The sequence below is a fragment of the Furipterus horrens genome, unplaced genomic scaffold, assembly GCF_987537825.1.
Source record: "Furipterus horrens unplaced genomic scaffold, mFurHor1.1.pri manual_scaffold_6, whole genome shotgun sequence".
NCBI classification, from domain to species: Eukaryota; Metazoa; Chordata; class Mammalia; order Chiroptera; family Furipteridae; genus Furipterus; species Furipterus horrens.
In genome coordinates this window covers 42574600-42589417 of record NW_028327176.1, presented here as the reverse complement: position 1 = coordinate 42589417, position 14818 = coordinate 42574600, and the positions used below count along the sequence as shown (strand labels likewise).

General features: G+C 36.3%; 1 protein-coding gene across 1 annotated transcript in view; it reads left to right on the top strand.

Moving 5' to 3' along the window:
* Positions 1-210: 210 nt before the first annotated feature.
* Positions 211-14818, top strand: part of XPO1 (exportin 1) — a 40134-nt gene continuing 25526 nt past the window's right edge. Inside the window, exons 1-4 of the mRNA XM_090281355.1 lie at positions 211-696; positions 3860-3991; positions 8162-8263; positions 11737-11809. Of these exons, the coding sequence (XP_090137481.1) occupies positions 3866-3991; positions 8162-8263; positions 11737-11809 (301 nt within the window). The 5' untranslated portion in view covers positions 211-696; positions 3860-3865. The remainder of the gene's footprint in view (positions 697-3859; positions 3992-8161; positions 8264-11736; positions 11810-14818) is intronic.

Below are 14818 nucleotides of genomic sequence, written 5' to 3'. Positions count from 1 at the left end.
AAGCGGCTGCAGCGGCCGCGGCAGGAGCAGCGGGAGCTACAGCATCAGCAAGAGCAACAGTAGCTACAGCCCCGGCGGCGGTGCCTCTTCCAGTCCGTGCTGCTGCAGTCCGTGCAACCACCCAGAGGGGGAGGGGGGAACCACCAGTCGCTGAGGAGGAGAAGGGGGGAAAGTTTAGGCGAGCCGGGGTGGGGGGGGGCCCAGCGCCGGAGCCGCGTGAGAGAGGGAGCCGTATTTTGGTAGGGGAAGTCGGACTGCAACTGGCAGCAGAGCGTCCCCCGACCGTGTGGACTTTGTACCCCTACTCCTGCCGCTCCTGCTGCCGCCTGTAGCTGGAGGGTCCCCCTGGGGCTGAATCTTTGGGACTTGACCCCGTTCCCCTCCCCCTTCCCTTACTCCCCAGCCAGGCGGGAGCATTTATTCCCCAGATTAATTCCCCTTGTTTTTCGGAGGGAGCGGGTGTGTGTGTGTGTATGTGTGTGTGTGTGTGTGTGTGTGTCGGGGTGAAGTGTCCCTGAATACTAAATATTGTTGAGCCTTTATTTTTTTGCCCTTATCTCCTTTTTTTAAAAATTTTCTTTTTTTAAGGTGGGAAAACTGAAACCCACCTTGACTTCCTCCCCTGTCCCTTCTCCCCACCTTCCCTCTCCCTAATCCCCCGACAAGGAAGGAAGAAGCAGTTGGTTCGATCTCTGGGTAAGTCGACTGTGTCTTCGGGGCCGGGGGACGGGCGGCGGCGCGGCCGGGCGGGAGGAGGCCGGCGTGGGGCGCGGCGGCGGCCGCGGGAAGCGAGCCGGGGAGGCGGCGGCGGGCCCACAGCGGAACCTGCGATTGAATGGAGCCGCTTCTGCCACTGGGAGATGGAGGCGGGGTGGCGGCCGCGGGAGAGGAGCGCTTGCTGGGTCATTCGCGTGTGTGAGTGACGGTGGAGAAAAGCGAGGAACACGATAGTGAACCAGGGCCCCGGCGCGGGGGGTGGAAGGGCTTCCCCAGCCCAAGGGGCTGGAGAGAAGTTGGGGTGATTTGAGGAATATCTCTGTGAATTATTAGGAGTGGAAGTTTCCAGAAATATTTAGTGCAGCAGCATTGAAACGTCCGCCTGCATCACGTGGCCGCTCGGTGGAGAGCTTGGGATCGGGTGAGGGAGGGGCTGTCGAGTCCCTGCTCCTCCTGCTGGGAAACTCAAAAATCTTTGGATTTTTCTTTTTCCTTTCTTTGTTTTCTTCTTTATTTTTTGCATCATAGGATTAGAAGTAGGAAAGGTTAGTTAATTTTTCAAGGATCTGCACTGTAGTTTGTTTTCGGCAGCTTAAGAGTTGTGATCGAATTTTTACTGCTAGTACTGTGTAGTGGATGATGCCTTGATTCTCCCTCATTCCGTTGCCTCCTGAGTTTGGCGTGGGTGGAAGGAAGTGGTGTAGTAGAGGAAGCATTAAAGATGTGTCCAGCCGGGACCTCCTCTCATCACGGAGAGGCCATGCTGCATAGAGAATGGGGCGGTGAACTTCGGGCGCCTGGTTTTGCCTCCTCCGAGTATGGGCGGGGTGAGTGCGTGCTCCTGTATGCTATAGTTAGAAGTGCTGCAAATCGGTTTGGGTGGGAAGCGAGGGGAGGGCGGGCCTTAGCGAGGTGTGTTTCTACTGAATGAAGCAAGCAGTTACCCACACACCTAAGGTAGCAGTCTTTCTCCTTCTAGCGACTTGTTTTTAGTGTTTATTTATTTTAACCTAGTATGTGTAGTTAATTAACCAACGGTTTTTCTTGTTTCTGGATGGGAGCTAGCTGCCTGCCTATTGAGTTTGAAGTGGCAGTGAAGGTATTTTGGTTGTCACTTGTTAGAGTCACCACATTGCTGGATAATCTCTTGTATTTGCTATCCAGTGAGTGGATTTTAGGATTGAGTGTTCCAAGAGAAAAAGCGTTTGTGGTTTCACCTCTCGCTATGGCTGTTTCTGTTTGGTTGTATATTGTAAGTGCGTGGGACACTACTGTTAGTGGAAAGAATGTTTTGGACGCTCTTTGATTTGGGGGACTAAGTGTGCTCGGCATTGGCCAGAAAGCCGCCATTTCTGTACTACGTCCAGTTCAAGAATAGGTAGGTCATTTCGAAGATAGCCGCTAGTTCTAAAGATTGCAAACTCTTCAATTTAACACAAGCTTGTATTTTAAACCTGATTTTTCGCAGAATTTAGCTCAAGAACCATGTGAGGACAATATACTTAAAATGAAACTTTAATATTCAGTCTTTTGCTTTGGCTATTAAATTATGATAGGTGGGGCTAAATAGGAAAGTTGGTTCAATCTTTGACCAAAAAAATCGAAAACTCGATGTGTAGATCTTGGTGCTTTGTGGGCACTGCTTTTCAGCCTCAACTCTATATTAGTATTTAGATCAAAGGTTTTTGTTGTGTATGTCAGGTATTCTGTATTTAAAACATGTTTAATAACTTCTATAAAGGTTTTCAAAATGTCAACAGTTTTACTGTCATTAATGGATCAAAAGACTTCATAGGAGTAAAATCCTTCAAATTTTAATTTCCTGATTTTTACATTATGTTTGACTCATCCTTTGACTTCTAATTTGTAACTGGCATTATCATTAAATAAATTAAAATAGAAGTTGCCGTTATTTTTAAGGTCATTTTTAAATGCTATAAAATAACCAAGAAATAAAGCCTTTTTCCTATCTAGCTAATTTGTCCAAACGTAATTAAATTAGTCACCCATTTCCTGATCCTGGAAGGTTTTTAAGAGGGGAAGAAGTAGAGATGACCATCTGACCTTTTTGGGTCCAAATAGTAAGCCAAGGGTTCTTAACCTGAGGTTTCATGCCTGGCTTTCGAAGTATCCTGAATCTTTTTTTTTTGTAATTGTATTCAAAATTGTGAGCTTTTTAATTTGGCAGTAGCTATCATCCTCTGATTGTAAGGCATCTGGACCCAAAAATATAAAGGAGTACTGACTTAGCCAGTAAGACTTAAGTAGCACTGGCTTTGAGGAAAAGCAAAGGAAAGATTCTTAAAATGCTGGACAACAAAAATGTGGATGTGTGCCAGCATCTTGGAGTGGAATCCTCTTAAAAGGATAGATAACACTGCATATGAACCAGTAAGTTTTAGCCAGTACATTTTTGAGGTGAAGAAGCTCATTTTCTGTTGTCATAGAACTTATTTTTATTTGGAAAATAGTTGGCACGCTTGACAGCTTTTACTTTGCCAGTGAATACCTGGAAATTTGAGAAAAAAAAATCTTGATTGACATTACCATAAAGTTTTTTCTAGACCGGATATTCAGGGGATTTGTATGTTTGCAATTTTAATCCCCATATTCATTGAGGGTTGAAATTTAGGTTACCAAATTTGTTAGATTGGTGGTTCCTGCTAATCATTGATATATACAATAGCAAAATTTGTGTGCCACATTTAATTTTTAGCATCTCCTTGCCTTTTTATCATACCTTAGAAACTAAGGTAACATGAAATGAGGGGAAGTGAATTTTTACTGAATTAGAAGACCCTACTTATGGGGAGGGGGCTGTTCCCTTGAAGTTCATCTGTACTTAAAAATTTGAGATCAAAACTGAATGTATTGGTTTTTAGGGCCATGAGTTCTTAATAGATTCATTTAAAAAAGAGGTTAGGGTAACTTTAAATACATGTTAGTAGAGAACAGTACAGTTTCTCTGGGGTCTAGAAAAGTTGAATGGACCCTAATTAATAGGGTTATGGGATAGCTAAGTAACTTAAGCTTTTATTTGCTTTTCACTATCTCAGTTGAAGTAAAATAACTTGAGTAGAAAGTTTTTACTGATGATATCAAAATTTCATAGGCTACTTACATTTTTTTTCTTTATTTTCAGTAATCTATGCCAGCAATTATGACAATGTTAGCAGACCATGCAGCTCGTCAGCTGCTTGATTTCAGCCAAAAACTGGATATCAACCTTTTGGACAATGTGGTGAATTGCTTATACCATGGAGAAGGAGCCCAGGTAAAGTAGCTGATCAAAACTTTACAACGTTCCAGTGTAACAAAGTTGTTGGGTTTTGAATACAATTTTAAATTATCGCCATTTAAAAAGTATTCCATAGTTCGTATTAACAGAATTATATATTAACTAATGAGAAATGTCTAGAGAAAGAAATTGGATTGTATTTTGACATGGTGAGAGTGAGATGATATTATTCTTATGCTTGTTCTGTTAAACATTTATTCCATTTAATAAAAGAGTGCAATGTATTAAATGTTGTGTAGATATTGAGTTGTATGTACCTTATATATATTTAATATATTTAGAGTTAATATGATTCTTTTATCCTTAAAACATTACAATTACAGAAGTATTCCACAGATACAAACTTGTTTTAAAAATCCAACAATACCAAACGTCTTTGTTATTTGAATTTTGGCGCTTGTGAAAGTGGTACTGTTAATGCAGGGAATTATCTTACACATAATCTATTTTTAATAATCGTGAGATAGGTGAGGCAGGATTATTTATAAGTTTTTTAAATGTATATGTTACAAGACAGTGGACAATCTTGAAACTACCCTTTGAAGTTAATCTCGAGTGAACAGTTTCTGTTGCATTAAAAAAATCTTGTCAGTAAAAGAAAATTTTAAATGAAAGGGGGCCATGAAAGTTGTATGAGTAGGAAAAGTTTCTCTGCAGTGATTTTTGTAAGCTCATTAGTCCTGTTTTATAGTCCTAGGGGCTGTTGATCAAAGTTTTTGTCTCCAAAAGCACTCCTGAAAAAGTATTCTGTCTGTATTTATCACGCATATGTAGTTCCCTTGTGCTGTACATTCAACATGGAGTGTTAAGCTTCATTTCATTTTAACATGAATGTATGCAAAGCAGCTGTTTCCTGAAGAAAGTATGGAAGTAAGGTTGAAATGCATGAAGTAAAGCTGGGCTCAGCTTTAAATATATTAGAGGCACAAGTCTGTAGCTGTTAGGAAAATGGACATTTAATTTTTCACATTCAGTTACTGCTGTTTAATCTTTGTTCTTTTGTAACTTGGTTTACAATATCTAAAAGTATTATGAATAAATGAAGAGACTGGTGTTCTTCTAGGCTTATAATTGAGAAGTAGCAGTAATTTTTATCATGAAAACTGTAGGAGTAATTCTCCTTTTAATAATGTTTTACAGTATTGAGATTTAATGATTTGCTTTAAATATGACTTTAATAAACAGTAGGTTTAGAAAAATATAGTTATTTTTTATTTATAAAAGCAAAATTAAATTAACTTCCCCCAAAAGTAAGGATTTTATGTTTAGATGTCATGTGACAAATCAGTTGCATAAACATTAAACTGATCTTTGTTATAGATAAAAAAGGTTTAGAGCTTAAAATCAGTTAACTCTTTCTAAAAATCATGTCTTTAAACTTCTAGTTCAGTCTGTTTTTTAACAACCACCTCTTTTGGAGAGGGGGTGTCTTGGTTTTGAATAAAAAGTAGTGCAAAACATGTTTTTAGTGTTAGCTATCTTAATTTTATTCCAATAAGTTTTCTGGTCATTGTTGTAGTATCTCATCTGCAAGCTATTAACTTATTTTTCAGGAGATTGGAGGATGAGGTTTATAAAGCACCTGTTAGAGTATCTGATACTTAGAATTCTGTTTAAAGAGTACATTTGAGAGTATGAAGATTTAGCATATGTGATGTAATCTCATTGTTTATTTTAAAAGAACTGCGTAACTTTAGAGAAGAAATTATTAGGGTGGCTTTTAAATCTATAGGCACAACTTTTACCTAGATGAGGGGAGTATAGTAGGGTATTAGCAGGGTAACATTAGGACTACCTTCTGTTATAAGCATTTTTCTATTTTTAGCCAAGTAGGCAACCAGGGGAAGAAGATATGGAAGAGTTGGGTGTTTTTTCCAATATTGTGTTAAGTGTCTTGAACTCTTAATCTATTGCTTAGCAACTAGAATACTTGCACCATTCCGTTAGTAACAGGGAGATGCCAGATTTTTCTCTCTATTTTCCCTTTATGTCTTTTTTGACTTCTTTGGAGTTTTAAGTAAGTAAATAAAAGAATATTTTATAAGAATAGTGGGATTAGGGAAAAATAAAAGACACTAGTATGCAAATACTAGAATTAACTTGGAGGATAAAATCACAACTATAAGAAAAACTAAAAGGAAACATGATTTTTGCAGAGATTGAAATGAATGGTGAAAGTGTGGGAAGTATTCACTTATATGTAGAATGCTTATTACTTCAAAAGATCTGACAGTATCTTGACCAAATAACTTTACTAGGCATGGATTTTTTTATATATCCTCTTCTCTTGATATTTGTTACTATTTTATATGCAAGTCTGTCTAGTTAGAATGAATATTTAGAGATTCTCAATGAGATCATCAAAACACTGCTAAAATGTGCTTTAGTTCTAGATAACTCACATCACTACTCTTTCTACCTTGTGAGTTATTATATAATGCAAGTGTTGCTCCTTAATGGAATCAAATTTAAAAATATACGTGTGTGTGTAAATTGTATTTTCTGAGCTTACACTGTGTAGCTCTAACCCCAGACCCTTAGATGAAACCCAGGCAGCTGGTTTTTCTTTTGAAGTTCCGTGAGGGTTATGGTAGTCTTGTCAGGTACAGAACCACTATCAAACTTCAGTTTAATTCAGACGTTTTAAAGAAGACAATAAGCAGGATATGTTGCTTGTTGATTAATGGGAGAAATCATGAATATGGTGTTATAACTGCTACTGAGGAAAGTAATTCTCAACATCAAAGCTGAAGTAGGACTAAGGTTTTTTTTTGTTTGTTTTTTTTTGGTAAATTGGATTAAAGCCAAGTTAAAGATCATGAGGTGTCTGTCAGAAATGGAAATAAGTATGCTTCTCTTCCCCCTTTTTTGATGCTTCTTGTTTTATAACCATTGATTTACACCCTTGATCAAATAAATTAGACTTAAGTCCAACAAAAGGGTATTTGACAAATTTTAAAACCGTCAAACTACTGCTTACAGCATGTGATAGAAATATGTAAAAGGTAATTAGAGAGGGTCCAGTTGAGCTACAAAACAGCCATTAAAGGTGAAAAAGATTAAGCTGTTGCTTCTTGGGGAAAAATCATTACTAGAATTAATGTCCTTTGTTCATATATGGGAAACTATGGTTTTGTTGTTTTTTTAAACCTAGATAAATAATGTCAACATGGCTAGATTTTTAAAACTGTCCATTTCAGTCATACCTCAGTAAAGCTTGGGGAGGAGGGTTATAGCAAATGGAAGGAGCAAATTTCAGAAGAAATTCTATTTATATGAAATTTAATAACTTCACAACTGTATTTTTAATGAAATTTATACAAGTGCTTTGAAAATATGGGCAGGAAAAGAACAAATCCAAGAGAGTGATTATCTCTCAAGGAACAAAGGAAGGAAATGACACTGGAGAAACTTGTAAAACGTGACCTCCATAAGTTTTAGATCTTTTATGTTTAAAAGAAAAACAGACACATCCTAGATAATGGGTGTGTAGGTTTAATATTATTTCTTGATTTGCATTTTTGAAAATTCAAAAGAGAAAGTTTTCAAAATAAGCTACGATTTAATATATGAAATCAGAGGACATTCAGAAAATGGAGAAGGGTAAATGTAGAAGATAATATTTAAAAAGTCTTAAGTGTCTTAATATTCTATATGTATGTACAGGTATTTGGCATTTGTAGTATTACTTGGACCTAGTTTATATTTGTCTTCCCATGCAATACTCTTATAGATAAATTTTGTTAGAGATAGCTTGGGGACTATTGTAAAGCAGAATTTATAACATTATATAATTAAAGTAGATGAATTTTTTGTTGCTTTTGGTTGATTGCAAGTGCTGAGAACCTCGGTCAGAATAGATTTTTGTTAGCATTGGTTGAATTTCCTTCCAATTTTGAGAATACCAAATAAAGCATATTACCCCAAAAAGGCTATTTTGTTTCAAGTGAATGAATATCCTCAATTTTAGTTGAAGTTTAAGAATGATAACGAACACATTTTTATTTCTGTAAAGACTAATAATTACTTGAATATTTTTGAAAGTTGTTAGAATCACTGTCAGGATTTGTGCCTTGCTCAATACCATTTTAATAAATGATTTAAAAGAACAAGTGAGTTGAAAATTCTTTTTGTATAATGTTTTAGCAAAGAATGGCTCAAGAAGTACTGACACATTTAAAGGAGCATCCTGATGCATGGACAAGAGTTGACACAATTTTGGAATTTTCACAGAACATGAACACGAAAGTAAGCAAGTGGTGGTTTTAAAATCCATTTATATCTTCTTTTTTTCCAGTCAAACTTTGAGGAAGGTATCTCATTTCTTGTATGAGCATTTGTTATCTCAAATCATTTAATATTGTTAACTTATTTCAAAATTTAGTCTTAACATAGAATTAATTCTTGCAAATAGTCCTAAGAATTATGAAGCTTTGTAATTGGGACTAGTATGCAAGGTGGCTTTTTTGTGGGGTTTTTTTTTGTTGTTGTTGTTGTTTTTTTGTTAGATTTTTTTTTTCTTTTCTTTTTAGACTGTATATAGTTCTAAGTAGCATTAATTCTGAATGTTACTCAGAGTTGAAACATAACATCAGGAATTATTTTGGGCAAGTAATCAATATAATACAGGCTAGGCACCTCCAACACCAAGTTGTATGGGCAGTGTAAAACCCTACTCTGTGGTACCAATGCTTTTAATGGGACAGCACTCAGATTTTATTTGCAATTGAAAATGTTATAATTGGGTCCTTTTTTCTTACGTTTGAACAGAAGGGTTGATCAAAATGTGTTTTGACTGTTTTAGGCTTGATGATACACACTTCTCTTTAAATTTAATTAATGTAATAAAATAACCATGCATGGCATTCTGTTTAATACACACAAGGTTTCTCTACTTGGTATATATATTGTGTTAAAACAGAAAATAGCCATGTTCACATCTGTTTCTGACATCAGACTGTGTTAATTAACAGTTTTTAAATATTAATTAGTTTTGACATCTTGTAAATTTTAGGGCAAAAATACAGTTCAGAACTTCCTCAAAGTGCTAACCTTAAGTAACATAACAGTGTTTGCCTGTTTGCTTGCCTGGTAAATTTTGCTTTTTATACTGACAGACATTACTAATGTTTAAGTTGATTTATCAACAGTATTTTTAAAAACTCAAATTTGTCTTGTGAAAAATGAGATGATTAGAGGAACAGAAAGAAAGCAACAGGTAAAGAATTCTTCAATTTACATAAATTGCAAATGATTTGGTGCTAAATTTATGCACTATGACATTTGGCTTTTATGCAATCATTTTTTTTTTCTTTAAAGATGTTAACACTACCTGATATTAATCATAATGTTCCATTATGTTGATTGCTTGTAATAGGAAGAAAAGGGGTGTCTTCCTGTGCAACTGACACAGCTAGGCTTTGACGGCAGGCCTCCACAAGGTCTACCCTTTTGATTCCCTTTAACTGAATTCTGTTCATCAATTGTTTTTGTTTCATGGGTGGTGGGAGGGGAAAGGGGAAGTCAATGCATAAAATAAGCATTTCTAAGGGCTCAATAGAAATTTCTACCATAGGGATCATTTCATGTATTTGTTTTTTTCATTTAGTCTTTGCTGTTACCTGTCCCTCATCTTCATAACTCGGCAGTGGATTTTCCAAATCCTGAGATGTAAAGCAGAAATGTAATTCTTTAAAATGATTGGATTTGGGTATTTTCAAAGTAGTCATTTGTCATTGGCCTTCAGATTTGACATTAAAGATTTTTGAATCAAGCTACTTTAAAAAACATATACGTGAATTCTCTTCGTGTGTAGAGTCTTAATGTCTAGGAGAGATTGGATTTTAGGATATTATGATGGTGATCTATGTACTCCTTTGACCTAATTTGTGAAAAGTTTTTATTGGGCTTCTGCCTCCACTCCCTTGGCAGAAAGAAGCAACAATGAGTTGTGTCTTCTGCAAGCTTATGCCACCTTTTTACAGTTGGAGAAAGGACTTGGAGGTTAGTAATTTAGGTAACAAAGTGTCAAACATAAAGGAAGCAGAAAATAAATATAACAAAAAAGGAAGGGGAGTGTATCCTTCAATTAAGGAATGTAAGCTGAAAAACATTGATTAAAATATGGTAATGTTATTAAAATTATTAATTTTTCTGGTACGTTTTGTTAATTTTAAAGGTCTTTTTAATCAGTTGAGAATTAGTAAGAGGATATAGTCCATGTAGGAACAAGTACATTGTTTTGACTTGCTAAAACAGTCTGATTTCGTGCTTAGAAAATTAAAGTTTTTAGAGCGGTATTTTTTTTTAAGTTACTTTAGAATTTCAGTCTTATCACAAGCTTCCATTTTTGCTTTTATTTACATTTTTCTGAGACTTAGACCTATAGAGAGGTGTAAATAAACCAGATACAAAAAGCTTCACTATTTACTGCTGATTATGAAACTTTTTACTGGCATCAAATTTATATTTTCAGAATTTTGCTTTGGCCTTGTTATTGTTTTGGAATTCTTTATTTTTAAGGAATGTTTTGCAAATGTAGGGTTTGTTGAAATTTTTCCTGAAAAATATGAAATCTTAAAATGAAAGAAAACAGCAAAAACATTTACTGTTTGAGCACAATGTAGTTTGGGACAGTCTATATTGTGCTTTGGATAAAATGAGCATTCACATGATCCCTTTGGTTGAAATACTAATGCTCCTATTTTATTGTGTGATGACTAACCATTTTAAAGATGAACTCTTATTCTCAGCCAAAACTTGCAATCTGAGGTTAATATGTCTATATGTGAGTGAGTACCTTTCAGGTATTATAGCTGATTCTTCCCTAATTCAACCAGTTGAAACATACCACAATAATTTTGTCCTTTTTCTTCCTCCTGTCTATCCACACTAATTGGTCATGATAATAATTTTGGGTTAAAACCCCTGTAGCATTATAAATTGTTATAAACATTCTTGACTATTTAGAGTGAGTAATCAGCAGGGGGGATAAAATGGCTTGAAAGTGGTATCCCTTTATTAACTTCCTTACAATTTTAGTTACAACTTTTATATTTAGGAAGGAATACCTGAAAGGTAGATACAGATTGCAACAGGCACTTGTATATTATTTTTGACTGTGCACAAAAGTTTATCTTTAAATTAGTAGAAATAGCAACTATAAGGGTGGGGTTAAAATTTAAAGTAAAACCCATGGGCTGTCTTGCTGCTCCTTAAGTAACACACCAGTGATGTTTGTAAACACTTTCTATAGAAAGTATCTTTGACAGTACTTTAATGCTTGGCCAAGAGCTTACAACTCCTAGAAGATGGTAGGAAGCTTGAGAGCATCCAAGCTGCTAAATTCTTAGGAGCCTGGTCGTGTTAAAAGTACGTGAGCCTTTGAGCAGTCATTTATGCTGTGAATTCATATCTGGCTGCTACTTTTCCTTCTACAGATAAGCCCATTTGGCTGCAAAAGGGCTTTTTATTTGGTTCTTCTTCCTGGTGTGAGCATGTATAAACAGCAGGACGTTAAATAGAGTAGTAAACAATAAAATGAGGAAAATGCATGAAAACTCAGTATATGGGTGAATAGATCCTTGTTTAATATATGTAACTAAACTTCGTAGCATAATGTTTTTGAAACTTTAGATGTGAATGTCTGTCCAATTGTGAATCCTGAAAGTTGCTAGTCTTACAGCAATTTATTCACGTGCTTCTGTTAATCCAATTTTCAGTATTATGGACTACAAATTTTGGAAAATGTGATAAAAACAAGATGGAAGATTCTTCCAAGGAACCAGTGTGAAGGTAGGAAAATGTTTTACAAAATTGTAGATATAGAGAAATTTTATTAATCTTGGTATTTTAATTACAGTTGAGTATTTGGGTGGCAGGTGTATTGAATTTAGTTTATGCCCTAATGGAGATTACTGATTTTATCATGTGGCAAGGCAGGTTGTTTATAAGGTTATCTTCCGGGGGAAAGAGGAAACCAAACTTTTTTTTTTTTTACAATAAATACTGTGATGAAAAATATGTATCAATTCATAGTTACTCTGGAACCATGCCTGAAGTGAATGAAATTTGAATATGTGCCCTACACATTGTTTTGAATTTACCAGACAGTAACTCACAAGTACTGAATATTTTAACACATGGAATAATACACAAATTTAAAAGAGCAAATGAAAAAAACACGTTTTAAAAATAACAAGCCTCTACCTTTTGAATTGTAAGAGGTCAACATCTAAAATAAGGAAACATCAGAACATGAAGATGTATTGATGGCTGGTGTTATAAAGGGTGAGGCAAAAGTAGGTTTATAGTTGTGAGTATGAAACAGTTTATTCTTGTTATTATTAATTATTCTATTCTTTTTTAAGGCTTTATGTATTTCAGAGAGGGAGAAAGAGAGAGAGAAACATCAATGTGAGAGATAACATCGATCAGTTTGCCTCTCATGTACCCCGAATTGGGGGCCCAGGTGTGTGCCCTGACTGGGAATCAAACCTACGACCTTCCAGTTCTTAGGCTGGTGCTCAATCCCAGAGCCATACTGGTCAGGGCTAATTATTGTATTATTTTCCACACAAAGAATTATATGCTACTTTGGCCCACCCTGCATTTAACTTTTCCCTTTGTAGTATTTTGATTAAAGTAGTCATAGTTCAAGAAACCTGGGGCAAGGTTAGTCTGTTGGAATTCTTTGCATTTGATTTCGTTTTTCATATACTGCCTTTATTGCCTTTATATCACTTGTTTAATCTCTGAAAAATACAAATAGGTGCCTGGACTTTATAATGGGGTTTACAACATTTCTTCTATTATACCATAAACCAAAGATTAAGAATGATAGTGCAGGCCCTGACTGGCATGGCTCAGTTGGCTGAACATTGTCCCACAAAATGAAAGGTCACTGGTTCAATTCCAGGTCAGTGCACATGCCTGGGTTATGGGCCAGATCCCCGGTTGGTGGGATGTGTGAGAGGCAACCTATCAATGTTTCTCTCTCACATTGATGTTTTGCTCCTTCCCTTCCCCTCTCTCTACAAATAAATAAAATCATTAAAAAAAAAAAAAAGGCCCTGGCTGGTATGGTGAATTGAGCTCTGGCCTATGAACCAAAGGGTAGCTGGTTCAATTCCCGGTCAGGGCACATGCCTGGGTTAAGAGCCAGGTCCCCAGCCTGGGGTCGGGTGAGAAGCACCCTATCAATGTATCTCTTTCTCTCTCTCTCTCTCTCTCTCTCTCTCTCTCTCTCTCTCTCTCTCTCTCTCTCTCTCTCTCTCTCTCTCTCTCTCTCTCTCTCTCTCTCTCCCTCCCTATCCCTCCCCCTTCCTTTCCTCCTCTCTAAGAAATAAAGTCTCTTTTTAAAAAGAGAAAGAATGATGGTGTAAGGGGAAGTAGCGCCTCAAATGTTTTCTTTTGGATTGAAACCATTTTTGATCATGTTCTGTGACCTTAGAAACTTAAGTACAATTTGACTGTGTGGCCCAGATAGGTTCTTTGCACTTACCTATCGCTCTTGAGGGACTTTAATGCTGTCCTTATTCCTTTTACTTCTGCTGTTTGATACATGTGGTTTCAGCTTCAAATTTAACTTTGGCCATGGCTTACCATGCCAAAAAAAGAAAGTGTTTACTTTTTTACTTCAGTACAATTTTACTATAGTTTAAGTCCCTCTTGCTTCTAAACACCTAGACCCCTGCTTCTTACCACCTAAGGATTGTACTAGATGATCTTCCATGACCTTTTCCAACTTAAATTTTTTTTAATGATTTAAAATTATACTAGCTTATCAAAGTGATGATTATATTTGTTATTGAAAAAATTAGAGGATAGTGGACTCCCTGAGGATTTGACCATTTTTAGCTTTCTACATGAATAGGAATGATATGTATGGTTATTAAGAAGTCATAAGAGCTCCCATATATTAATATGTAAGTATTAAATATAAAATACTTCACGGGGAATAAGACTGTTTACTTCTGGAAACTAATCATGGTCTTTGAAAAAACTGGAGGTGAAGGGGTAGTGATTTATTCTGCCTGACATAAACTTCTGTTTAATTTATGTGTTCTGTCTTGGTGAGAAACCTCTTTGTTTCTCTGCAAGCTATACTTACTAAAAAAAAACTCGTTAAAATCACTTTTCTCCCTACATTTTCTTTCAGCACTAGTGTTAAGATTAAGTGTGGTATAAACTTTCTAGAAGTACCTGAAATTGCTCTATCACCCATGTTTGTTTGCCATTGTCAGTGAAGACATTACATGGAGGAAAAAGTGTGGTATAACTTCTGGGGTTTTTGAGAGGTTCATTATTGGAAGATCATGCAAAATGGTTCCTAGAGAATTAGGTATGCAACAACAAATTTGCACAATGGATTTAATTATGCACGTTCTTGTTTAAGGTAATTGCTCTCATTTGCAAAACATTGGGAAATAAATTCAGTACTATATTTTATTTACATAGAGGAGAAGGAAGGGAAAAAGAAAGAGAAACATAAATATGCAAGAAACATCACATTGATTGCCTCTGGCATGGCATGTCCCCAACCAGGGACCTGGCCAGCAACCCAGGCATGTGCATTGATCAGGAATAGAACTGGCAACCTTGCAGTTTGCGGGGACAATGCCCAACCCACTAAGCTACATCGGTCAGAGCATATAATTGTTGTTTTTATTACTTTATTTATTTTAAGGGTGGAGGGGGAGAAACATCGATTTGTCATTTCATGTATTTATTTATGCATTTGTTGGTTGATTCTCACATATGCCCTGAGTGGGTAATTGACCCAGCGGCCTTGGCATATTGGGG